We start from the raw sequence: 27,779 nt of genomic DNA on the forward strand, positions 1-27,779 counted from the left end.
ACCCAGATGTAAATTGGAGTGGTTCTGCAGATTGCACCTTGGTGTTTGAGCAAAGTCTTCACCAGCTGTCATGTCTCTTAACCAAGTAACAAAGCAGGAAAGAAGACCTGAAAAGGCAAAAGCCAAATGAAGAATGATGCAGAAGGCTGAATATATATAATAAGAGGCAATAAAAGCTGTGAATTTGGGGGCTGGTTATACAGCATGTAAATCCCTGTGGAGAACATTGTATTTTCTGGTTCTGTGTATGTTTGTGGACTTATGGCATGTGATGCACCTCACTCACAGTTAAGTATCTTGGGTTACTGTGAATGCAGTCCAGATTGCACATGCTAAAAGTGGTTTTTTTGTTTGACCCAAAAGGCATGTGTAACATATTTTATGAGGAGATTCACTTTGGCAAACTGGATTGCTAATGAAGACGTGCTCACCTCTTGTTTCCACAGTGCTAGAGCCTGACCCAAGTATTATACTGTGCTTTGCAGAAGCACATAGTGTTCAGACTTGCAACCAGAATCCATTGCATCTGTTTGCATAAGCATACAAAGTAATCAGTAATGCCAAGTTTTTTTGAAAAAGCCACTCCCAAGTGCCTTAGAGCACATAACAGTAGTGGATTCTTCTGATCTTAAATCTTGGCTCTTCAAAAATACTTATTTTTCCTTATGTCTCAGAGAGGTAGAAAATATCCTATGTATGAAGGAAATCTAATCTGTCAGGTGGCAGTTTGGCATTAGCAAAGTATTAGATGGGCTGTTCTGGGCAGTTCTGGGCAAAGCACTAATGAAAGTGAATCAGTAGGAGATAAGGAGAACAGTGAGAATTATCACATTTTATAGATGAGGAGAAACTCAAATGCTAGTAGTCTCCAAATGCATGAGAAACAACTGCAAAAGGAAGGGAAGAGATTTATTGTTCAATTCCATGGTGGCTAGGATTAGTAGGCTCAGCTGGTTGTAAGAGAGACACTGCCTGGACACTAAGGGAAAAAATTCAGCTGTTAAAGTAGCTAAACCTAGGAACAGATCATCTTAAAATAAATCTAATAGTCCTGAAGTACAGTAGGTCCTTGGAGAACCTGAGGGAGAATTTCTTTCCCTCAGGATCTCCTGCCACTTGCTGCAACTGAGGAGGGTGAGGTAAAGATTGTCCAGGAGGGAGCTTTGTCAGATGCTTCCCACAACTCCAGAGACTTCCAGAAATGCTAGAATTTTCTGCAGCAGTTATAGATGGTGTTAATCTAGTTGGTGATTGCATCAAGATAGTAGTGGAATTTTTCTTACCAGATTTTAAAGAGAAACTTCCATGTTTAGTCATACCAACATTTGATCCCTTTTAGGATATCATGTACAGTTCTGCTAGTGCATAACAGTTTAGTGACATTATTTCCAAGACACTGAGGCTCACATAGTGTGATTTTTCTTCCTTTCTGTTTGCTGTCAATAAGTCATGTCCTCTCTGCTTCGTTCTTGAAGCTGACCTATTCAGTTTAGTTTTAGTAGATTGTAGCAATTTGAGAGCACCAGTTGTCAAGATAGCTTTTTGATTCTGATACTCTGGTAATAGATTTTCAAAAGCAATTATTCCCAAAATAGACATACACTATGATCATATTGTAAAACTAGTAATTTCATGTAATGAAATGTGTTTTGAGTTCTCTTATAAGTTATTGGAAACAGCAGGAGGGTGCAACATATAAACCACAATAGCAGATGTGCAATACTTATGAACAGCCACAAATTTCTAGGCATTCTTCCATAACTGATCCTAAACCTGCATGCACACCTGTGCACTCACCTTCAAGCATACGAGCATCCTCAGCCCCTTGCAGCACATATGGGTTTCAGACAGTGCTCACTCTTTTGGGAGTATGGGTGCCCCTAGTCATGTATCTCCTTTGGAAGACGTGGCTGCTTCAATAGCTTTGTGAGTGACTGCATTGTTCCCTAGAATCTGTTGTTCCCTACAGTCTGCTAATCCACAGGCCATTGAGAGGGCTCTCCACCAGGTCACATGCACTCACCTGAGCTGCAAATCCATGCCTGCTGTGCCTTAAGATGCTGTTGCACCAACTGGGGTGCACAGCATCCATCGGGCCTGGATGGAGACAGCAGTGCTTGCCAGGGCAATTTCTCACACTGTTAGGCCAGATTTTGATCATGGCTCTGTTCCTCTCCAGCATCTCTTACCCACCTCTCCCATTACCAATTTTCATGCTACCTCTGCACTTCTAAAGCTGATGACTTCTCTGTTTCAGGAGCACCTTGTGATTCTCTTGTTTCCATTTAGCCCACCTGAGGGTCATTGCCCTTTAGCATGATTAGTCTGCTGGGACCACTTGTTGGATAGCTAGAGGTCACACACACTGGTTATACTGCTATTTCTGTCACACCAACTGTTCTTATCCAGGCCTTTTTGCACTGGGTGGGGTGCTCAGGCAAACATGACCACAGAAATTCTTCAGGATATTGTCTCTATGTGTATGTACAGGGACCTTGTGAACATCCCTTCATCTCCCTGTATTTCATAAGACACAAGAAAGTGTTAAAAAAGTCATGGTACCGGTCAATTCCAAGAGAAAGGTGCCAGAAGCATGGTTTAATGGAGTGCCTGCTGTCCTGGGATGTGCTTTGCCATCCCTGTGCCTGGCCCATGCTCTGGTCCTTGTTTCAGCAGCCCACTGGGTGGCGTTATGTACCGACAGGTGTCTCTGCCCTCAGCCCCCTGCCTGGCTTTGCGTTTTCCTCATTGCATTCCTTGCATTTCCAGCGTGATTTCATCTGTAAAAACTAGTTAGTAGATATTGGGTCAGTATAAATACTCTGATTTGCTAACAGTATGTGATTTTGCTTTCTCTTCTTTGATCATTTGTTGCAAAGTAACATTTAGATACAAGAGAATTTAAATGGCAGAGATCTCAAAACTTTGTGTTTCTACAGGTATCAGATATTCAGGCAAGAACAGCACTGCTGATGTGGTCCCCTCCATCCAGTGATACTGGGGAAGACACAGACAAGAATGACACACCAGAGGTTTATACTTATGAAGTGATGATTTCAAGTACTGGAAAAGATGGAAAGTACAAAACTGTGTACATGTAGGTGTTGGCTATTTTTATTTAGCCACTGCTGCATTGAAATATGTGGCTTAAAACCTCATTAAAAATCTGCTTGTTGTCCAGAAAGTTAAATAATCAGGAGTTTTGTGAAACTTCTGGTTTGAAATTAGCTCCTTTTTTCAGTAGAATTTGTTTCATTCATTCTGAAGTCTCTGCCATCAACTGGAATGTAAAGATTTTGTTTTTACATGTTGGAGGCATATTTTAGTGCCACTTTTGCTGTATTTCAACCAGCTGCACTAGACACCCCTGAGTTCTCACATAGTAAGGCATACAAGTAGTAAGAAAAATAAATTGTGTTTGTTAATTTTATGTCAGCACATGCTCCTCCTCCTCCCAGTAAGGTTATCCCTCCCTTCACTAATATTGATCTTGATAGGAGACAGTCTTATTATATTAAAAAAAAAGGCAAATTCACACAGAACTCAGCTCATAGCAGCAGCAGAGCCAACAAAACTCTTCAATTGTTTCATTCCTAACACAATGGTTTTCAGTCATTTTTTTGCAATTTGGAGAAATATGACAGTAAAATATAGAATTAAGGATAAAGAGTTCTCTAACAGTTTTAAACCTGTGTATCTAGCTAGTTTTATCTTAGTCGCCCTCCATGGATTTCATGCAATTGAAAGTTGAGTATTCCTATCCAAGAAACTAGCAGCAGAGAAATTATCTTTGCTAAGATAAGCTGATGTCAACAAAAGCAGACTAACAGATCTTATTTTGGTGCCTTTTTTGTTTCCTAGGCTCTAACAAGTAGGTGTGTGCAGTCAGGTGGAGTTTTAGATCATGGTTTTTGCCAGGCTGGGCTGAGCTGCTGTGTGCTCCAGTACTTCAATGTTTTTTTTTTGAGTAATAGCATACAAGGAAGCACATGCAGCTTGTCTTACTAAGGAAAGAAGAAAATAATTGCTACTCTTTAGAAAGCAGCAAACAAAAAAGTGCCTCGAAACCACCAGGGCAAAAGAACAGGAATAACACAAGAAACCTCTAAAATTCAGAGATAAATGCATTTACACATTGCTATATTTAGCAAAAGACAAACTCTTAGCAAATACATTTCATAGAAGGTATGTTGAGTTAGATGATAAATGTCTTTTTTTATAAATGTGTGAAATTCTGAAGCAGTCTTTAAAACAAACTTGTATCTCTTTCCAGTGGAGAAGAAAATAAAGTTACTGTAAATGATCTCAGGCCAGCAACTGATTACCATGCAAAGTGAGTATCTCACTTTCTCTTCATTAAATTCAGTGGAAATGTTTTAGTAGTTTCATTGTGTATTTGCCTAAGTCTTCAGAGATGGTCTTAAAAACTTCTCACCATCTTTTGAGTCACAATCAACATTTTTGACTTCGCTGACCGCTCAGTCCATTTTGGACAATATAAGACAAGATTGGTGTACATTCATTCCACATTCATGGTCTTTTCTTTATGCTAGCACAGTCACTTTTTTCTGTCCTTGGAGCCAGGCACAGATGCTGCTTTTCAATTATCCACAAGCAGCAAAGTACCTTGCCCTGGAAGATGCCCCCTGCTTGGCCACCTGAAAGTCATATCTTGCTCTTTTGCTTGGCTCCTGGAGATCAGAAAACCTGACCCCATATGCGTGACAAAAATGTGCCCCCAGCTCAGTGTAGTTCTGCCCTTCTAGCAGAATTGACTACTTCAGTAGGTCAGAAGAAATAGCAGAGGATTTGGAAGATGTGGTTAGGTGTCATTCTTCCCTCTTTTTTTTAAACATTAGAGGGTCATCTGGAGCTGAACTTGGCAAGGGATGCAAAGACTCAAGGCTTGTATAGCTTTGTCAGCCAGAAACAAAGGTCAGAGAAAGTGTATCCTGCCAAACGAGCACAACTGGAAAACTGGTAACTGTGAGGAAGAGGCTGAGGTACTTAACCTTTTGGCCTTAGCCTTCACTGGCGACTTCTTTTCTCACACCTCTCCAGTGGATGGGCAGCAGGACAGGGACTGAGGAAGGCAAGTCCCTCCACAGTGAGAGAAGATCAGGTCTGAGACCATCTGAGGAACCTGCATAAGTCTGCATCAGATGAGATTTATCCCAGAGTCCTGAGGGACTTAGCTAATGTAGTTGCCAAGCCACTCTCCATCATGGCAACCAGGTGAAGTCCTGTGTGCCTTGAAAAAGGAAAACACTGCACCAATTTTTTCAAAGGTTAGGAAGGAAGACTGTGGGAACTACCAACCTGTCAGCCTCACTTCTGTGTGTGGGAAGATCATAGAACAGATCCTTCTAAAAGCCATGCTGAGGCGCATGAAGGACAAGGATGTGATTTGGGACAGCCAGCACAGCTTCACCAAGGGCAAGTCCTGCCTGAAGAACCAAGTGGCCTATGAACAAGTGACTTGTATTCAATGGACAAGGAGTCTGCAGATGTTAGCTGTCTGGACTTCTGTAAGACCTTTGAGATGGTCCCACACATCCTTCACGGTGGATCAGGAGTTGTTTGGTCAGTCACATTCACAGAATAGCGGTCAATGGAATGTCCAGATGGAGATTAGTGACACCAAGTGGTGTCCCACAGGGGCCTGTCTTGGACTGCTGCTCTTGAATATCTTCATCAGTGACATGGACAGTGGGATTGAGTGAGCTTCCAGCAGAAAACACCAAGCAGTTGCAGTCTCAGCCACCAAGTGGTGCAGTTGACACACCTGGAGGATGGGATGCCATCCAGAGAGACCTGGACAAGCTTGAGCAGTGAGGCCACGGGAACCTCATGAGGTTCAATGAGGCCAAGTGCAAGGTGCTGCCCTTGGGTCTGGGCAGCCCTGGTATCAACACAGGCTGCAGGATAAAGGAATTGAGAGCAGCCCTACCAAGAAGGATGCGGTGGTACTAGTGGATAGAGAGCTGGGCACGACCTGAAAATGTGCACTTGCAGCCCAAAAAGCCAGTTGTGTCCTGGGCAGCGTCAAAAAGAGCGTGGCCAGCAGGGTGAGGGAGGTGGTTCTGCCCTTCTGCTCTCCACCCGTGTGTAGTCCCATGTTTAGCACTGGGATCCCCATCATGAGAAGGATGGTCACCTGCTAGAGTAGCTCTGGAGGAGGGCCACAAAAGTTGTTCAGCCTGGAAAAATCTCAGTACTTAAAGGGGGCCTGTGAGAAAGATGGAGACAGATATTTTAGTAGGGCCTGTTGTGATAGCACAAGAGATAATAGTTTAGAACTAAAAGAGGGTAGATTTAGACTAGATATATGGAGGTAATTTTTTGCACTGAGGGTGGTAAAAGACGAATAGCTCGCCCAGAGATGGTGTATGCCCCATCCCTGGAAACCATTCAGGGAGAGATTGGGCAGGGCTCTAAGCAGCCTGATCTAGTTAAAGATGTTTTTCTGTTTATTGCAGGAGAGTTTGGACAAGTTGACCTTTAAAGGTCTCTTCCAGCCCAAACTACTCTGTGATGCTTGGTTGAAAAAAAAATAGTGTGAATACAGCAGTTTACAAAGAAATAACATTGTGAAGGCAGAAATGAAGGCCTCCTTAAAAGAAGTGCCTTTTCAGGTGGTAATGGCAAGTGTAGAGTACCTTCTTAGGCATGACTGAATGTCCTGCCTCTCTTGACTGTGTGGAGAACCCCAGGATCCCTGTGTACTGATCAAGGGAAGCAATTTAGAGGCAGCTAGCAGGAAGCACAGGGAACAGAAGGGTCCCAGTTAACAATGTTCTGCCTCCTTCCACATCGAATTTAGGGTAGGATTTGCCTTGTACAATAGCCTTTTTGACATTTGCTCAAGTTAGGAGAGCTAGGTTCCCACTTGAAGGTGTGAAGGGGTCTACATCTCCCAGAGCTGTTTTCCAGTGTGTTGTCTTGGTTGTCAAACGTAAAGCAGAAGAGGGTTGGTCTGTTTTTATCACACCCCTCATTTAATTTGAGCCCCTATATTGCCTGGAGCACAAGGTCAGGAGAAGGATGAATGGTAAGTTGGCTCTAAGCTCTTTCCTATGGAAGTGTTTACCTGTGATTTTGTTCCTGTTTTTAGTGTTTTTAGGTATATTTTATCCAACAAAGTTGAAGTCAAAAATTCGTGGAGCATTAGGGTCAGTGCATAGAATTAATTTTTTTGTAAGTGCTCTTCTATCAGGCTGCATTCATATTGTTTCTTGCTTAATTCTGGTTGTTTGTAGACAGAACATGAGAATCAGTGGCTTGGCCATCCAAGCTCTTCCTAAACAGAATTCTGCCAGTATGAACACTGCAGAAAATCAACAAAGACTGGAACGACTCAACCACCAAGATAATTGACATATTACATCCTTGCAATTATATACAAGCACAAACAACTTTGTGTTCAACTTTAGTCACTGTTTGAATGTCTTCTCTCTGTTTGTGAAATCTTTAAAGCCAGATTTACTGTGATTTGCTGTTCATGCATCAAAAAATTATCAGGATTTTTGTATCTTCTTAAGCTGACAACTCAGATCTTACATTGATAGTCAGAGGAATGGGTTTTTTGGAGAGTTTTGGCTTGGGTTTTTTCCCAAAGGAGCAGATGAATAAGAAGAAAGTAATGTGCCATTGACCCAAAGAAGAGGCAAGACATGGCTGCACGGCTTGGGGGACAGGGGCAGACCAGACGATCGTCATGTATTTCCTTTCGGAGACAAGCCTTTTGAAAAACAAGCCATATCTCTTTGAGACAGAAGCAAAATTCACTCTTGAAGTATGTGGAGAGCTAATTCATAGCCTTACTAAAGGAAAGGACAAGGTGAACACACTCAGCAGGACACTCATTTGAGTGCAGAGGATACTCTGAAAATACATCAACAGCTTCGTTGTGCTCATCTGACGAAAGCACTTGCAGAAGAACTATTCATAATATAAGTTTATGTCTCTACAACAGATAATGAGCCTGCAAAATGCTACCATTATTTTCCAACCAAAGTACAGCTAATAACAGACATATTTCAAATATAATTGTGAGACTAAAGCCGACCAATGGTAATGATGTACATCCGAAGTAAAGAACTCTTTTCTTTCTTATTGCTTTTATTGACCAAGATGTTTCCCCCAGTTATTTATTTATAACAGTGATATTTTAATAATGAAGCAGCAAGGCAGCAACTTAATTTCAAATGCTTGGTTTTCTTTGGAAACTATACAGATTTTGAAGCAAAATGTTATTGACTCTCTTTTACTTTAGAGTCCAAGTAGAATGCAACTGTGTAAAGGGGAGCCCTTCAGAAACAGAGAGTTTTACCACAGCAAGTTGTGAACCTGATGCTCCAAATCTGCCCAGGATAACTAATCGGACCAAAAATTCTCTTACTCTTCAGTGGAAGGTAAGGATTGCTTTACAGCCTTTAAAAGAAATACTTTAAACTCATCAGAATTGTTGTGGATTTATCAATAAAATATCCTTTTATTGAAACTGAAAATTTTTGTCAGACTTATTAATTTGAGTCACAGTTCCCTGATTGGAAATAGATTTACTGGGTTAAGTGTGGACTTGAGTAAAAAGAGAAGAATTCACAGAAAAGCAGGAGTCTTTCAAGTTAAAATTACTGAGTGCAGTACCCAATGCATTTCAAGGACTAAATTAGGAAAAAAACCATAAACATGGAACAGGCATTTGTTGTATGGCGACTAAACTAGGAATGTCTTGGCAAGTGAAACAATTGTATAAGGGGAGCATTACTTGTCTTCCACTGTTCTTCTTATGGTTTAGTCCATACATGCATTTTAAGAGGTCTTGTATCGAGTCAGAATTCTAATTTCCTTGTTTTCCTGTTACAGGCATCTTGTGATAATGGTTCCAAAATCCACAGTTACCTTTTAGAATGGGATGAAGTAAGCAAGTTATTCTATTGTATTTTTAGTCTTCTGGTTTTTTTAAGCAGCTGTATGTGACTGTGCACATTAAGTTATGTGAAAATTAAGATTTCTGATTAGAGGCATGTGACAATAATGTAATTCCTGAAGCAATTAAATTACAGTTACTGCTCAGTGATTTTTTTCGGGGGATATAAAATAAAAGTGTCTTAATTGCATGATTCTGCCATTCTTAATAGTGGCTTTTTCACTCATAGTCCAATACCATATTCAAGAGCTGACATGGAAAGGTCATTCTCTTGTAGCAGTCATTCTTTTTTAATAAGTGGGTGGGTCAACTATGGCCCTGCAATGATCTTACAGTCTCTACCTGGACAGCTATCCTGAGATGGTAGAGGTGCAGTATATTCATGGCTTTTATTCTTTCAGCCCCAAGGAGCTGGGAAATGGAAAGGAAGGAAAAAACTGCTAATTTAGTACAAAGTTTCATATGCTACTGCCTCACCATATGGAGATTCTTGAGTTATATTTAATTTCAGAAAAGAATTTTACTTCATGTTTGTATGTACTTTAATTGATGGATGCATATGTATTAAGGTCAATAATATGATTAACTTATTACTTTTTAGGGAAAAGGAAATGGAGAGTTTTGCCAGTGTTATTACGGTCAACAGAAGCAGTACAGGATCACTAAACTATCACCAGCAATGGGGTACACCTTTAGGCTAGCAGCCAAAAATGACATGGGAATGAGGTAAATGCTATTACATACCTAAATACAGAAAGCATATGCATCCATGTGTGTGCTACTTTAGGAAAAACATGTGGTGGCATTTAAAGAAAAAGGTCTTTTGTCCAAATGGTCTGAAAAGGAATATAAAATATATAATATTTCAGTTGGAAGAGATCTAGAGTGATCATCTAGTCCAACTGCTTAGTTAAATCACAGTATGTGATTGGATTATTCTTTTTGCAGATAGCCTTTGTGCTATTGGGATATTGTCCTCTCATCTGTCTGTTAGTCTCCTATTACCCTGGGAAACAGATAGAATATGACATTGCCATATCAAAGAATTCTTTGGAAGTTCTAGCCCTTATTATCAATGCTTAGGATATGTGGTTCATGCTTTTAATTACTACTTTTCAGATGTTATAGAGCACCAAACTTTGTTTTGAATTTTTGAATTAATGACATGCAACTTCAGTGGAGAATACAAGTAAGAACTTGGGAAAAAAATGTTTTGTGAAGTTATGCTTACATTTCTGGGTGCATTAGTTCTTGAGTGGGCTTCTTGGTGATCAGGCAAAGTAGATGCATCTGGCTAACAATCACACTGCCAGAGCTCATCTCGTCTACAGCAGACTCCTGGCGTCCATGCTACCTAGTAGCACTTGGACCTTGAGCTCCTGTGGGGCATAAAAATGAAGCTTCTCTCACCACCAAAATTGCTTTTTGTGTTTCTTTTATAAATTCAAATATTATGAACAGTCTGCTGCAGCTCCCTAAAGTGGTCTTATAGCATGAGATAGAGGATGTGTGCCATGTTTCCTTTATCTGGCAGAAGGAGGTGCTTGAAGGAACACTGCCTCACTGGCCAGTGTTAAAGGACAGTGTAAAGAGTAGGGAGCCAGACTCAGGGTCATAATTCATGCAGGGCAGAAGGAATTTGCTGCAGACTATTTGGTATGTGAAAAATACAGCTGGCTCAGAGGATCTGAAGCTAAGTAAGGAAGCTTTGGAGGGTACTCAGGGAATGCATTGCATAAGGTGCCTGTTCCTATGTCTTTTCTTAAGTACCTGCTTTGTGCTGTTGTCAGAGGACACTGTAGTGACTAGAATGACTTTTGGTGTGCTCCAGTAGTCTTTATTACATTACTAACTTCTGGATGATGTTCCTGGAATTAATTATTCTCTGGAGTTGCTCCTGGAGTTTGTCTTGTTGAGATTCAGTTGGAACTGTTAAAAATAAAGACAGGGAGGGAGCTGGCAGTTAAGCAGGATCCAGTGCTTGGGCTCTCTTCCTGTCCCCCTTTTACATCTGAGTGTAGCTGTACCCTGTAGGAATAGCTGCACATATTACAGATTCCTCCAGCGTAAGCTTTGAAGACACTGATTGGTTAAGTACCCTTCTTAAACTAATCACACTGAATAGATTTTTAAATCAGTATTTCATAGCCTTGTGAAGATGTGCTTTATTGTCTTTGTGGTATTATTTAATTAAGAAGTCTCTTGAAATAATATTTATTAGTGTAGAGTGCCTGTTTATCCCTTATGAAGAGTGTTGAGAACATTAGGCATCTGGAGACAGAATTTTGTCTAAAGAATTTTACCAAGAAGAACAGATATTTTATCTCTAAGTTAATAATGTTTAAATTTAATTCTAACCTACATGAAATAATGGTTAAAGAAAACTGGAAAAATAATTTTTTTTTTCAGAGATAGTACTGTACTTCTGAGGGAATTGTTTAATAGTTATTCAAATATGACTATGGCTGGAACTCTTAGTGCATTTTGGTGTATTTTGGAGTGGTTCAGGCAAGTTTAGAGATGAAATCTTTTTAAGATGTGGGGTTTTTTACCTTATATCTGCTTGTAAGGTGACTCCTTCAATAGTTTGTTTTGAAAAGAGTTACACATACTATTTGTATCTAACCTCTCTTCATGCTTTCTTCAGGCTCCCTATAAAATTTTAATTTTTTTAGTAAATATATTGTAGGTATCACCTGATTTCCATTCCAGAAGTTTTCTTGCTTGTAACTTCTTACAAGAAAATAAACTACTGTTCCCACAAATTTGGAAGTTTTCTCTTGTTTTTTACTTTTTCCCTTCTTGCTGCACGTCTCTTTGGCAGTCCTCACAGACAATATCTTTGTTTTCTGTGCTGTCAACACTCTTGATAATATGCTGTCTGTAAGATTTTTTTCCTTTAAATGCCAAAAAATACCTCAATGCAGACCAAAAAGATAACATGTGCATCACTATAATATAGGTAGAGTAAGAGAGAAATTGAAATTGAGTTATCTTTTTATTGAGATTTTTCAGACAAGTGGGGTTCAAAACACATGAGATATTTTACTGGTATCTTTGTTTAAGCTACACTGAGGGTTTTATTTTCAGGGCTTCCTGATAGTTACTTAGGTAATCCTAAGATTTTAGTTTAAAATTACATTTTTTAAATTAGTTTCATATGGTTAAAAAAACTAGACTGGCTTTAGGCTTGTGATTCTTCAGATCTGATGTAAAGCAGCAAAGCCAGCTCAGAGCAGGTGGGCCTTTTTAGTGTAGCTGGATGCATGTCAGGCTATCTGGGCAAGCATGCTACCTGTTCACTGACTTTTGCATCCCCCTGTTTCACAGTAGCTCTTTATATGTAATTTGTATTTTCACCACAAGGTGATTCTAATCTCAATCAGATAAGGGTAACAGTTGTGTCAGGAGATTTACAGGTATACACTCTACTTCTTTTTCTGCAATAAGACTTTCATTTTTATCATCTCTAAAAGTAGCTCACCACTGAATGAGACTGTTCTATTATTTTATGGATCTCTAGAGAAACCATAGTAAGCTCAGAACACATCAGCAAAGTTTGTTTTGAAGTCTTGCCTAAATGTTTTTATGCCTTCATGTTTTCACTTTGAAAAGGAAGGACACTGTGGTGTTAGTATATTATTGCATATAGAGCTTTAGTGTTTTAGAATACTGAGTTAATATGAAAAAGCAAAACGTTTTGGCTAGCAAAACATTTTAATTATATCATACAAAGGAATCTTTCAATTATGAACATGTTAACCTTGTTCAGATATTTTGTTACTGACCGACTCATGGGCAAGTATGCATATAAGAGCTTGCAATTTCCATTGTGCATATATCCAAGAAACTGTCATAGCTGTATTTAGTAAGAATTTTGGTTTTTAGCTATTAATTATTGTGTCTAGTTAGTTTACATACTGTCTGTTTTAAACAGTGATTTTAGTGAAGAAGTCCTGTATCATACCTCAGGCACTGCCCCAACCACACCAGCAAGTCCTTTGCTGATTAATGCTGGAGTTACTTGGTTATCCCTTCAATGGACAAAACCCTCAGGAACACCATCAGATGAAGGAATCTCATATATATTAGAGATGGAGGATGAGAACTCAGTAAGTTTAGAATACTTATTCTCACTATGTTTGATACATTATTGTATTAGTGTAGCAATGATTATTTTTGCTAGAATATTCTACAAGGAATTGTATTTTCTGAAATTAAGCTAATGACTTGTCATTGCTGTGGCCAGGCCACCTAGCTTTCTTCTTTTAATTGTGTTTAGTGTTATTAAGCCCCATTTCAGCAAAGACTTTTAAATTGGTTATAAATTTGTGAATCTGTGTGTGCAAGTTAAGCCTTGTAAGAGCTGGAGCAAAGCAATTGCATCATGAAGTATGGTCCCTCTGGATTCATTTCAGACTAACAACATTTGCTTTAAAATCAGTATTGTTCTACCCTTTGAAAGTGTTAGGTAAAATTTCCAGTGGCACTGTATATGTCTTTCTTACTGATGTTTTTTCCTCTCCTGATTGGAAAATGGTTAATGAATTTGCACTGCTTTAAAAAAAATTTCGTTTGCACAATGAAGGTGCTCTTATTATTTTGTCAGAGAAGCATAATAATTACAGTTTGAAACAGTAATTTATTTGTATGAAGTATGTTAGATCCTCTGGTATGCAAAGATAATGTTTCAAATAATCCTCTTTAATTCTGCAGGGATATGGTTTCAAGCCAAAATATGATGGTGATGATCTTACCTACACGGTGAAGAATTTGAGGCGTAGTACAAAATATAAATTTAGGGTAAGATTTTTTTCATATGTTTGGACACCGGACAAGTTTGAGATTGACTCAGAAGTGGGGAGGGCCTTTTTTAAGGAAAAAAGAATAGTTTCTCACAATTTCAATCTCTTAAAACTGTCAGCTGAACACCTGATTATTTTTTCTGCTGAAGCAATAAGAACCTCTGCAAGGGTATAACACAGTTGCAGGTGTCTTGAAATTCCAAGTTAAAAGTACATGTTCTTAACAGCCAGGGGTTTTTATTTGGCTGATTTGCTTCATGTTCATGGGTGATATTACTTATTGTAGCTATGGGTTCTTTGATAGTAAACACAATGGAGGTGTTTGGGTAAGGAGCAGCCTTGATTAAAAAAAAATTGTTAGGAAGTCATCCATATTACTGTGGTGCAGAGCCTGTTCTAATAAGCTTGAGGGCTGAACTTCTAGTTTGGGAAGAATTGGCCAAACTATGAGCTTTTGGGTGTGGTTAAAAGGTAGAAAGAAGCATACTGGCCCTAGGAAGGTGATCAAATAGCCACCAAGGACTACAAGAACTTCGCCAGGACAGGCAGACTTGAAGTAAAGAAAGCTTAGGGTCAACTAGAACTGAAATTGGCCAAAGATAACAAGAATGACATAAAATGCTTCTTCAGATATGTGAGAAGTAGAAGCTCAAGGAATACATACAGAGGCCATTCCTAAACAAGGCAAAGAGGCAAGTTAGTAATGCCAATAAAGCAGAAGTTCTCAGTATCTTCTTTGCCTCTGCCTTACCAGCATAACTGGACCCCAGATCACAGCATAAGGTATAGTAGGAGTCCTAGTAAATATCTGTATTGTGTAAGTGGCTGTGCCCCAATCCTAGTTGTTCTAAATGGGCTACAACTGCAAAGTCCTTAATTGGGCAGCAGCTGTGGCTCGTGAAGGCAACTAGGACAAAAGGGGGTGGGCTTTTCAGTCAGGGAGAGCTTTGAAGGAGCCCTGACTAAGAAGCAGCAACAAGCAGAGGAAGAAGTCTGTGCTGTGAGGAGTTCTCCATGAAAAATATCACCGAGAAGGTACAGGACTTTAGAAAGGTGATTGCATCAATAAGGTAGCTGTGACAAGGCTGGAGTTTGCTGTCTTGGAAGGGCACAGTCCGTATGTGGATCTTAAGAGAAGTGGCTGACATTGCTGCAAGACTCCTATCTATAACATTTGAAAAGTTGTGCAGGTCAAGGGATATCCCTCATGTCTGAAAGAGGGCAAATGTAATACCCCCCATCTACAAGAGGGGCCCAAAAGAGGACCCAGGGAGCTACAGACCCATTAATCTTACTTCAGTCCCTGGAAAATAAATGGAAAAGGCTTCCTAGGAAATACTACAAACCAGACAAAGCAGGCAGTTGGGAATAGCCTACACCAAAAGTAAATGATGGCTGACTAGACTGATCATGTCCTACATCAAGGTAACACTTCCAGTTGGTCCAAGGAGATCAGGGGATGTTCTTTACCTGAACTTCAGCAAGCATTCAGCAGTTTCCTACAGCCTTCTCCCTGGCCAAATTGGCAAGACACAAACTGGATAGGTGGTACGTGAGACAAATAGAAAACTGGCCAACAGGCCACGCTCAGAGGGTGGTGATCAATGGTTTCTAGTCAGTCTGGCAGCCTGTCTGAATTAGGAGCTCCTAGGGATAGGAGGCCCCATGCTGTTCATTTTCACAACTGATCTTGAGGAGGGGATTGAAAGCACCCTCAGCAAGTTTGCTGGTGACACCACACAGAGTGGTCAGATGAACACATCAGATGGCAAAGCTATCTTACAGAAACACCTGGACAGGCTAGAAGAGTGAGGTAGCAAAAACAGTATGAAGTTCAGCAAAGACAAGTGCCAAGTTCTGCACCTGGGCTGGAATAAACAAGGAGCCCACTTTAGGCTTGGGGCAACCTTGCTGAAAGGGACCTTCAGGCAAACTGGATCCTGGGCTGACTCAGCAGTGGCCTTGCTAGCAGAGATAAGAGATCTTCCCTGTATTCAGCTTGTGTCAGATCATGCCTGGAGAACTGTGTCCAGTTCTGATCTGCACAATTCACAAAAGACAGGCAGAGTGGGAGTTGGTCCAAAGGAGAGTCACAAAAATTATAAAAGGGCTGGAGAACCTGCCCTTTAATGAAAGTCTAAAGGAATTACGTATTTGCTCATTGGAGAAGCCTGAGAGGGACCTCATCACAGTTTGCCAGTACCTAAAGCCTGACCTACAGAGAGGAGGGAGGTTCTCCCTTCACAGGAAGCCCCCTTGAGATGGCAGGGGGCAGGAGTTGCAAGGTGCACTGGAAGGGGTTTCATCTTGGTAGAGGAAAGAAATTTTCTTCTTACAGTGAGATGTAATCACTAGAACAACCTCCCTAGAAATGTACTGGAATCCTCACCACTGGATGATTTCAAGATGTGACTGGAGAGTGTGTTAGATAATCTCCTCTAGGCTCACTTGCCCCTGAAGGGTTGAACCAGATGATCTTTCAGGTCCCTTCCAGCCTGGGCTATTCTATGTTCTCAGTTACTCTTGAGTCTTTGCTTGGGTTTTGGAACAAAGCTGAAGACATGTCTGACAGTATGAATTGCAGAATCATTTAGGTTGAAGAAGACCTGTAAGATCAAGTCCAACTCTTAAACCCAGCACTAAACCACGTCCCTAAGCAACATATCTGCACGTCTTTAAAATACCTCCAGGGGTGATGACTCAACCACTTCCCTGAGCAGCCTTGCCAATGATTGACTGCTCTTCCTGTGAAGGAATTTTTCCTAATATTCAATTTACACTTCTTCTGGTGGAATTTGAGGCAGAGTCAGAATAACCTCATCTGTCTGCAAGTGAAAAATATTGATAGCTGTTGTCACACATATACCTAAAATACTAAGGAAGAATACTAAGTAAAATACTTAAGGAAGAATTGGGAACTATTGAAGAACAGCTTCTCTTTGCAATATGAGTGGCAATAGTTTAAGCATTGGTTGATTTGTTTTGAGTTAACACTAAAGCATGTAAGTACTCCTTTTCAGATGATATTTTGCACTTCTGAATATGATTTTGTTGCGATTTTTGCATAACTTAGTATTTAAATAATTTCAAATATACAGTATGTTTCTAGCACTATTATGGCTACACATGAACTAAAGAGTAGCTACTTCTCTTGAAACTAGCTTTTGCAGGACATGAACATAGTCTTCCTTTGAAAGTAATACTACACATGATTTATACTCATTACTAGTAAATGTATAGTTGCTTAAACATCCTAAGTTTCTCATTAAAATAAACTCCAATGTTTATACCCTATTTTTATTAGCAAAACAATAAACAGAAGTCTGTTCACGCATTCATGGAACATAAAGGAGAAGCAAATGTTATGTTGATTAGGTCTTTAATTTTTATTATACAGGGGAAAGACTTAATTAGTAGTAATATTCCTTAAGGCTTTTGAAAGAAGCTTTATAACCATTGGAAACCTTATTATAATACGTAAATGCTAACTGCCTGTTTAACTTGATTTGTAAGGGCACAAAGACAACCAGATGATTATTAATCCTGTAAACTGTATTGGGAGACTTAATGTCTGAGAGACATGTTAGCTTGCATTTCCTCTTCTCAGTCTGCTAACATCACTGCTATCATTTAGATTCTGCTCATTTTTAAAACAGATATAAAAGCTGAAAAAACCTCTTTCTTTTCCCCTTTTTTATTTTTTCCTAGGTGGTTTAGCTTTTTACTAAACTAAACTACAAAGTAAAGAGTAGCAAGAATTTGTTTTCCTAGAATCACAGAAGAATCTAGGTTGGAAGGGACTCTTAGTGATCATCTAGGTCAAATTTGTGTAAAAAGCCAGGCCTTATCTTAGGCAGTTCAACCCTGTCCCAGCCCTGTTGAGCTTAGATTTTACTACTCCAGCAAGGATGATTCAACCACTTCTTTGGGCTGTCTGTTCTAATGGTAATTAATTTCTTTTCTTATATCCAGCTAGAATTTCCTCTAACACACTTTGTGTCTGCTGGCTCTTGTCCTGTCATTACAGATCCTTTGGAAGGCAATGTCTTCATCTTTTCCGTAAATGTCTCTTAGATGTTGGAAGGCTGTGATTAGATCCTTCCCAATAAAACTTCATTTTACTCAGGCAGAATAAAACAAAGCTTTTTTCCAATGTCAGGTTCTCTAATCCTCTGATCATCATGCTGTCCCTCTTCTGAACTCTTTCCAGTTTCCCAGTGTCTCTTGAACTGGGAGGACCAAAACTGGACACAGTATTCCAAGGATGGTTTTAAAAGTGCTGAGTAAAATGACATAATTAAATCCTTTGTTCTGCTGGGTAAATTCTTACTGATGCAGCCCATGAAACAATTTGGTTTTGCCACTGCCAGTATGCTTTGCTGATTAATTTGGCTTGCTCCTACTCAAATGCCAATATCCTGCTTAGCAGAGCTGAAAAAAGAACTGGGTAGAGTCAGACCCCAGACTGCACTGGTGCTGGGATTGTTCCATCCCAGGTGCAAGACTCTATCTTTGTCCAAAGCTCATCCAGTTCTTGTTCATGCAATATTTCAGCCTATCAAAGTCTGTATGGTGGCTCTTCCCTCCAGCATATGTTTGTCTTCTCCTAGTTTGGTGCTATATGCAAATGTGGGAGCATCACTCACTCCTGTCATCCAGATCATTTCTAAGGATAATGAATAGAATCTGACATTGGATTGGCTGCTGAGGAAATCCGCTCATGAGCCACTGCTAATTTTTCTTCAAACCATTAGCCAACACTCTTTGAGCCTGGCATTCTCTCAGGTTTTCTACAGCCATCTTGTGGTCCATCTGTTCTATCTTAAGCTTGTCTACATAGATGTTGTGGAGATCAAACTAAAATTAGGCTAGGTGATGTCCCCAGCTCTCCCCCATTTGTTAAGCAAGTTGTTTCATCATGGAAGCACTCAGGTTGTTTAAACACAATTTACCCTTGACAAATATAATTCCTTGTCCTTCACATGACTTTCATGACAACCTTTGCCATAATGATCCTTGGAACTGAAGAGTTTAAAAAATCCCTTTGCTGTTGTTAATGCAACTTACCCATATAAATACTACTTCTATCTCAGTATTTTTGTAAAAGAAGGTGCTGTACTAGCATGGGAGGAATTTTTTTAACGATTTGGTTTTTTCTGGCAATTTGCATGCATTTATATTTTCAGTATAGTGATTGTTTAACTATGGGACTAAGGAAAATGTAAAATGAATGTGTATAATAACTTTAGTTTGTGTTAATTGTTATGTGTCTGTCTATATATACAATATAAATTAATTTGTCCTTACCATAAACATTGAATAGCATACCACTATCCAATGTGTTTATAGTAATTCATATATATTTGCAGGTCATTGCTTATAACTCAGAAGGGAAAAGCAGTCCAAGTGAGACAGTGGAGTACATTACTTGTCCAGATAAACCTGGAGTACCTTCAAAACCCACAGTGAAAGGAAAAATTCATGCACAGAGTTTTAAAATAATCTGGGGTAAGAATGTTTTCCGGCTCTAATTGGAGTATTTCTTCTGTATTTTTAATATATATTATATATATAAAATATTTTTTATACAGAAGGTCAGGCTTTACTTTAGTAACACTTCAGTCAACTGAGCCAATATGATCCATTTATACTGAGAAATACTGTCTCAAAATACTTAGTGTGGCAGTACAGCTAATTGTATGGGAAAAATAATATACTCACTGTGATAGGGACTGTTATTGCAGAGGACTGCAACTCTTCAAAAAGTGTGGTTAATTGATGTACTAAGTTCTGTCTCCCTGGCACAAAAAGTAGTTGCATGTCATTCTGGATTCTTGTTGAAAGAGAAGATTGAAGTTCAATCTGTATGTTCAAGCTATATGGTTTTGAGAGATAAATTTTTATTTGCTAAGGATGTTGAGAAACTTTTCCTTAAGCTCAGGAATTTTTAGCCTTATGCTGTAAAATAGGAGAAGGTTAAACAGTACTGTGCCATGCAGTGCTTTAGCAGAAAATCAAACAGTAAAATACTACATTTATTGTCACTTCTCACCTATTTCCATTTAATAATGCTTTTAATTCTTTAGCATCAGTAATAAGAAACTTACTTGAAGAGTACAAATAGTACTCAGCAGGTCCAGCCTTGTATCTTCCCAGAGTGCTTTGCTACCTCAGGACTTGATACTTGATCTTTTATGTACGATGCATAATGTATTAAGTTATTGAAAATACCTGGTTTGTGTATCAAAAACAATCTAAAATATCAATTTATATCTAAAACTGTTAATTGTCTTTATTTGGAACAGTAATGCTCTTTCTATGTGGTAATTATCGTGACAATTTTATTTTCCATTTGGAATAATTTCCTTCCAGCCAAAAAAGTGCTATCTGCCATCTAAGTCTCATTTTATTCAGCTGGCATTTTATGATACATAACCCTTGCCTAAGAGCCAACATAATTTCATCCAGCACAAGCATAATGTGATGTTTAGGCAGGAGTACCCTTCTGTGTTGAAGTATAATGCTGTCTTTATATTTGTTCAAAATGTTGTTTCACATTACTTTAATTTTGCTGTTTTCTAAGTCATCTTTGAGAAACAGTATTAGGATAATATGTCAAAGAAAGCTCTGTAAATTTGTATCTTGTACATGAATACTGTACCAGGGGAGATAGTGCACTCAATTTCTAGTGATATATTAGAAGTTAAGAGATAAGTCTTAAGTGTAGAGCTCTTGACTATTTTATTCTGTCCCAAAATAGCTAGGTTTTTGAAATTCTGTCCTTAAATTTCAAAATATTTTTATGTTCAAATCCATATGATAATGGTCCAAATTACATTAGAGTCTGTGACCCTGAATCCATGCTCAGGCACTTAAGACTGAAATGTTTGTTGTGTCATCTCCCAGGGGTGATTCCCTTGTCCCTTCTCCTGTGTGGAGTGTTCAGAGGGGCTGAGAGCTGGCTTTCACACAACAGGGCTTGGAATGATTTGCTTCTGCCCTGGACTAATGCTCTCTGTCTAAATAAGCACCCATCTCCAGCTGTCTGTTGATTTTGCCATTGGGAAATCCTCCCCAAAAGCTATAAAGCCATTTAACTTACCTCACTTAGTTGGAATATTGCTGTTTTTTATAGATCCACCAAAAGACAATGGGGGAGCAGCAATACATACATATGTTGTGGAAATGTCTGAAGGCTCAAGTGGTAAGTATTAGGATCATACGTTGGCATTCACTTGTGTGGGGATTTTTTCCTGTCTCTGTGTGCAAGTGGGAAGAAATAAAATGTGTTTTATGACTGGGAAAGTTATTGCCAGGGACTGACATCAAAAAGAAAATAGAGGCACATTGATGCTTGTACATAGGAAGTTCTTTTTCTCTGATTTAGAAAAGAGAGATGCCACAAAATTCTGTGATGCAAGAGATGCTTTTTGTTTAACTTACTAATTAGGTCTATTCAGTTTTGGAAATGAAATGACACACTTGAGACATTTTAGGGCAAGAAGACAGGGACATGTAGCTTTGTTGTCTGCATGGCTGATGAAAGAAAAGCTTGTACTCCATTTATCACTATTAAAAGAGAACAATGACGCATCTGGGGTAACTTTCTGCTATTTGCTTTTCTGTTCTTTCATACAGAAAGGAAACTGACAGAATTTCCAAATTGGACATAAACCTATCTTGCTAAATTATTTAAAAATCTAGTTAAGTAGCCTTATTGAGTTCAGAAACACAGTTGCATCAAAAATGAGAGTTTAAACTTCTTCAGTGCTGTGTCAGATTAAGACAGAGGACTGCCCCCAGATATGATGGGAGCCCCCTCAGGCTGTTTGTCTATTGCTTTCCCCTCTGTCACGTGTCCACATTAAACCACTTTGGAATGATGCGCCCAAGCCTTTCATGCAGATTTAGTGAGCTGTGCATTACGTTTCATTCCCAGCCTTCTAAATTCTGTGGTGTATCGAGTTGTTGGAGATTTCATTAAAAGTCCCCAGGTTCCCTGCTTAATATCTTAAAAAGAAAGACAGAGTGCTCAAGAGTTTCTGATTTAAGAGTAGCAAATAATGGAATCAGAATTTCACATTGTTCTGGGCCATTCAGGAACACAGGAGCAAACTTCACCAGTTGCAAACTGTAGTTACAGCCTGCAAAATGATAATGTAATTTGAAGCTTGTTTTCCATGAAAAATTTTACTTTTGTATCTTTCCTGTTTATTTGGTAATGATGTTGAATGTGCTTGATGACCAAGTAAGTTCTTTTCTAGTTAAGGTAAATCCCAAATAAGGAAGCTATTTCACTTCAGCAGATCTACGTGTATTATTATAGAATCTTCCAGGAAATTCAAACCAGTCTCAATTTCTATTTTTTTTTTCATAAACATCAGGCACACACTTATTTTAGTGAAATTTGGATACCTGCTGTGGCTGGTACTGAAGTGTGGCAAATTGCACTTTGGCTCACTGCACGCTTATTCCTAACCTTTCAGGGAACAAGTGGGATACAATATACAGCGGAGCCGCGAGGGAACATGTGTGTGACCGGCTGAATCCGGGCTCTTCCTACCGCTTACGTGTATATTGTGTTGGGGAAGGAGGACAAAGCACGGTAATATCAGCTAATATTTTTATTAAATAAAATTCTCTCTGTAAGAAAATCTGGTCTACTAGATATTTAAGCAAATGTTGTGCAGAAGTGCCTAACAAAATAGCCATAATTAGAACATCAGAGAAGTTCCAGTATTGCTGCACAGTGGTTCGAGTTTCTGCTCATTTATTAAAGAAAAATACTTGAGTATTCTTTCCTGATATATTTTGTTTGACATGATAGTCTTATTTACAGAAACAGATACTTTTCCTATGTGATACATTTATACAATGTTATTTATTAAGGCCTCTCCCAGTATAGCAGTTTAAGGAGGGTATTTGAAAAGGCTCCCCATGGAATTGGTCACAGCACCAAGCATAGCAGAGTTTATGAAGCAAGTGGACAATGGTTTCTCACATAGTGTGACTCTTGGGGCTCTCTTGGGCCAAGAGCTGGACTTTAATGATCCTTGTAGATCCCTTCCAGCTCAGAAGATTCTGTGATTCTATGAATTTAGTATATTTCCTATTTGTCTGAGTAGCCAAGTTACCCCAGCAGGCAGGGGAAGAAGTCTTCACTCAAGCTTTACAGGGTTATGCTTCCCTTGCTCTCTCAAGCACAGTTAAAATGTTTAGATGCTTTTCAGTATTCCCACACAATTTGCAGTGCCATACTATTCTCCTTTATACACACACATTGCACACACACACATGTGCACTGTCAGTTCTGTGGTGTAGTTCAACTGCCAGTGCCAAAATATCTTGCTGTATTTGCTCTGCCTTCTCAGCAACATGTATAACAAAGCCAGCCCTGGCTCTCTGCAGACTTCCAGCAGGGCTTTCCTGTCAAGCTGCTCTCACAAAAATCTTAAAGCCTTCCATTCTTGGTGTGTGTGATTTCTACCCAGCCCTGCCTTGTGACATGAAATGTATGTGCTCTTCCTCCACACAGAAGTCTCCTGCAAGGATAACCTTGACTACCGCCACCTTGCCTTAAGAATAAATCTGGACTCCTTCAATGCTGGCTTGGCTTGCAGTGCTTTCCCAGTCATCAGTCCACAAGTCTTTGGCGATTGTTGTTCTGCCTTTTGTTCTGTACTTCCCTACAGCCCAACCCCATGATTTTAGAATTAACCTTAAGTACCAAAGAGAAAATAATTTCCAGAAAGTTCTTATACTTTCTGAAGGTGTCAGAAATCAACAGAAGATCTATGAAGATGTAATTAACTCTTCTGCAGCTTCTCATTAACATATGCAAAACTTTTAAGTAGCAGCAGTTGTTCAGTGCAACAATATATTCAAAGGAGCTGAAAAGCAGCAGATCATCCAGTCCACTCTTTCTTGAACACACATAGAAACCAGTTGTGAAATGAGATTCTGAGATTCATTTCTTCTGTAAACCTGAAGGCTTTCCAACTTCCTATTTGTTCTGTATCAAGCTGAAGCTAATAACCCCTCATTGTCTCTGCTCACTTCTGTCTGCAGCCAGAACAGTCAGTGCCATCTGCTGCATGTGTTATGTTCTTAGGTAATTTTTGCCCAAACTTCAAATCAGAGGTGGAAACTTGTTGCTCATTAGGTATTGCTAAGCAATGAAAAAGTTAAAATATCTTTTTTTTTAATTTCTTCTGGTTGACACTTCTGCCCACTTTGCTTTCTGAGAGGTTTTACCATGGAAAGTACATAACCCTTAGAGTAAGGGTTTAGAACTCATTAGACTGCAGTCTGATGCAAAATAGATTGAATTTACATTGAATAAGTCATATTTCAAGCATCTGTACTAGGTTGTACTGATGATTAGCCATTGTTTATAATTCTAGTCCTTGCATGTGTACCCAAATACAAAAGCAAATTTTGCATATTGTGTGATTATTTTAGCATGGCTTATGAGAAATACATACTAGATCACTTCAATATCTTCACATATTTGAAGATGTCATTGAAAAAGGGGATGATCTTGTTTCTGACTGAGGTGTTTGCCTTTACTTATGGCATAGCTGATAGTTCTTGGTTTGGCCTGGATAACTTCATTAATCTATCTTTCTTTTTTAGGTGACTGATTCCTTACTGGTGCAGACACCAGCAGTGGTTCCTGGTCCATGCCAGCCTCCAAGGCTACAGGGCAGACCAAGAGCAAGAGAAATTCAGCTGCGTTGGGGTAATTTTATTGCAAGTGTTAGAGATTGTAAGGGATCCAAATGTATTACATGTTAAAATTAAATGAGCTTTTCTGTCTTTCTTATTTCTAGGACCGCCTCAGGTAGATGGTGGTTCACCCATTACCTGTTATGGTCTGGAAATGTTTCAGGCAGAAAATGATGAACACAGAGAGGTTTACCAGGGTTCTGATGTTGAATGCACAGTGGGCAGCCTTCTTCCAGGGAGGATGTACAGCTTCAGACTGAGAGCAGCTAACAAGGCTGGGGTAAGGAGGCAGTCTGAAATGAAATTCATTACTGAGACTGCAATCACTATTAAGGATTTTTTATTTCAAATGAAGCATTTAACAGTAATTTTAAAATTAGGATTTCCAAATGTGGAATCATTTGGGTCACATAGCTTATTGTTGTGTGGGAACAGACAGTTAAACATCAGTTTATAATGAAGGGGATTTTTAGATGAAGGGAAGAGAAAATAGCTAATTATGTCTTTTATCTGAAAAATAATATTAGGAAATCATTAGGAAATGCTAAGTACTTTATTAAAGCACTGTTACAACTTCACTATTCTCAGGTGAAGTAAGGTAGCAAATTGTTTTTGTATGCAGCTTTTTAAATTGATTGACCTTTATTTTTACAGCTGTTGATGTTCAGAACATAATAATTAGTGTTTCCTGACTCTCCATTTTTATATTTAGTTTAACTTCTGAGTACATGTTCTATCAGATACAAGACTATTTTCCCTTTCTGGAGTATTAAATGTGTTTAAATCAATTGTTGCTGTAGAACAAGCTTTTTAGTTATGTACCCAATGTCCTGATTTGTTCAATAATGTACACTCCATTGAAAACTGTCAGGGTGCATTGACACTTTGTGGAGAGGTCTGCAGCTTAAGCCTTTAAAGCACTGTCCTAACTTTTATCTTCCCTCCACCCTGCAAAGAATGGCTCATTGTTCAGCAGTTTTTGAATCCTTTATTTCTTTTACATAGGTATAAATAGGCAGTACCAATTGGTTTATGTTCCAGTGCAGCCATCATGTAACTTCAGAACAAGGCTTTGGATAGAATACTTCCCTGGTTTTCCCAAGAGACCTTTAAAGTGTCAAATTTATTCACATTGCATTTGCTGGAGTGAAGAAAAATTTACAGCTGTTCTGGACAATAGTCAGATACTGAAATAAATCCTGAATCCACAGTCCACAGAAATTTATTTTATAAAGAAATAATACAATGTTTCAGGTTGCAGTTACATGTCCCTACTGTGGTAAACTGTTTTTATTTAAAGTAGTAATTTCATTTTTACAATGTAGTTGTATCAACTCTCTTTTTAACAGTTTGGACCTTACTCAGAAAAATGTGAAATAACTACAGCACCTGGACCCCCAGATCAGTGCAAGCCCCCTCAAGTGGCGTGCAGATCTGCTGCCTGTGCTCAGGTGTCATGGGAGGTAAGAGTGCCATGCTAACACCTGTCTTAACATAATGGTCTTCTGCATTTTTGAGTTCAGCTTGAAAAGTCTAATACTGTGTTTTAATCACTTTATTTGTAAGCAGACTTACCTAATTATCCAGTAGGTAAAACTTTAGTCATTCATCATGCCATTATAAGGCAGCAGTAAGTTGGGCAGGCTGCAGGTACTGGATGTTACTGTGTTCTTTTGTTTAAAAGCTTTGCCACAGCTGCTGCTCTGCATTTCTGAGTGATGCAGTCTCTCTTAAAATTTTTCTTTAACATAGTTATAGTTCCTCAGAGACAATGTATCCACATAATACAATAGTTAATTGTGCGCTTCTTGGTTTTATAATCTGATTTAATTTTATATAATTACATCAGTAATAATGTAGCAAAAGCCTCACAGACTTCCTATAAACCCATAGTATTTAGATATCTGATTTTAAAAAATGCAATAGATAAAAATTAAGCTTGTAAAAAGAAAGATTCTATCTGGGAATACTCTTTAAACACAGCTTTTTAGTGGCTTAGAGATGGGCTGAAGTATCTGAGTTACAGAACTGTACAGAAAAAAAATTAAACTGCTTTACCTGGAAAGAAGTGTTCATGCTTCCTACTGGAGGAATGTCAGAGGAGCCCTCCTTACACATCTACAAGGCAAAGCCTTTTTTAAAAAATACCATAAAACATTCAGGTAGAGTTAATTTGAGTGATGTTAGATGTCTGTTTTACAGAGTCATGCAGTAATTGTCAATGTCCATCTCCTTTTGGGGATCCCAAGACAGGACATGGTACTGGAGATGCAACCTCCCAAGTGCTGAGTAGGGGGGAATCATTATTCCTTTTACCCTTCTTGCTGCTCATTTGCTAAAACAACCAATATGTAGTTAACCTTCATCAGACATACAGTGCTGATTCTTATTCAACTTTCTCTCCAGGACACACAGGTTTTTTTTTTTGTTATAGGTTGCTCCTCAGCCTGTACTTTTTTGTAGCAGTCCAGGACTTTGTGTTTGCAATTGTCTTAGTTGAACTTCCTGAAGTTTGTATCAGATTCTGCCTGTTATTTGTATTGTACTAAATTAACAATCAGCAAAGAAATGAGAGTGTAAGCCTCCTCTAGAACAAAAACAAAATATAGATGTGGTGAGTTTTGTTGATTTTTTTCTCTTATGTCAGTATATTTAGCTTCTAATGGTTGCTGTCCATTTTAAAGGTGCCAGTGAGTAATGGAGCTGATGTCACGGAGTATCGACTGGAGTGGGGCGGCGTGGAAGGATGCATGCAAATCTCCTACTGTGGGCCTGGGCTCAGCTGTGAAGTGAAAGGGCTTTTGCCTGCCACTATATACTATTGCAGGGTTCAGGTAAAGATGTAAAACTGTTAATGAAATCAGGAAACAGGAATTGACTCTGCCGTATAAACATGGTCTGCTTTGGATTTGCAGGCAGTGAATGTTGCAGGTGCAGGCCCTTTCAGTGAAGTAGTGGCATGTATGACTCCAGCCTCTGTACCTGCAGTTGTGACCTGTCTTCGTGGACTAAGTGAAGATGAAGTTGAAAGTCCACACTATTCTCCTTCCACATGCCTTGCTATAAGCTGGGAAGAACCTTGTGACCATGGATCTGAAATCCTTGGCTACAGCATAGACTTTGGAGATAAGCAGCCAATAACTGTTGGGAAGGATCTGACTTATTTTCTAGATGGCTTACAGCCAGATACTACCTACAGGTATGTGATGCACAGCTACTTGACAGCCTACTGTTTCTTCCACAAGAGCACATGCTTTGTTTCCTTGGGTTTTTTTATTGTCTTCATTATTACTCTCAGAGACACATTAGTGCAC

General features: G+C 39.0%; 1 protein-coding gene across 4 annotated transcripts in view; it reads left to right on the plus strand.

Annotated features, from left to right (window-relative positions):
• Positions 1-27,779, plus strand: part of FNDC3A (fibronectin type III domain containing 3A) — a 112,140-nt gene that overhangs the window by 74,972 nt on the left and 9,389 nt on the right. For all 4 annotated transcript variants that reach the window (XM_064714873.1, XM_064714865.1, XM_064714881.1 and 1 more), the window contains 15 exons: positions 2,940-3,097; positions 4,274-4,333; positions 8,276-8,414; positions 8,869-8,922; positions 9,534-9,658; positions 12,870-13,044; positions 13,649-13,735; positions 19,107-19,245; positions 20,873-20,941; positions 22,224-22,342; positions 24,373-24,478; positions 24,570-24,745; positions 25,815-25,928; positions 27,150-27,299; positions 27,381-27,664. In XM_064714873.1, the coding sequence (XP_064570943.1) occupies positions 2,940-3,097; positions 4,274-4,333; positions 8,276-8,414; positions 8,869-8,922; positions 9,534-9,658; positions 12,870-13,044; positions 13,649-13,735; positions 19,107-19,245; positions 20,873-20,941; positions 22,224-22,342; positions 24,373-24,478; positions 24,570-24,745; positions 25,815-25,928; positions 27,150-27,299; positions 27,381-27,664 (1,955 nt within the window). The remainder of the gene's footprint in view (positions 1-2,939; positions 3,098-4,273; positions 4,334-8,275; positions 8,415-8,868; positions 8,923-9,533; positions 9,659-12,869; positions 13,045-13,648; positions 13,736-19,106; positions 19,246-20,872; positions 20,942-22,223; positions 22,343-24,372; positions 24,479-24,569; positions 24,746-25,814; positions 25,929-27,149; positions 27,300-27,380; positions 27,665-27,779) is intronic.

This window comes from Zonotrichia leucophrys, chromosome 1 (genome assembly GCF_028769735.1).
Source record: "Zonotrichia leucophrys gambelii isolate GWCS_2022_RI chromosome 1, RI_Zleu_2.0, whole genome shotgun sequence".
Taxonomy (NCBI): domain Eukaryota; kingdom Metazoa; phylum Chordata; class Aves; order Passeriformes; family Passerellidae; genus Zonotrichia; species Zonotrichia leucophrys.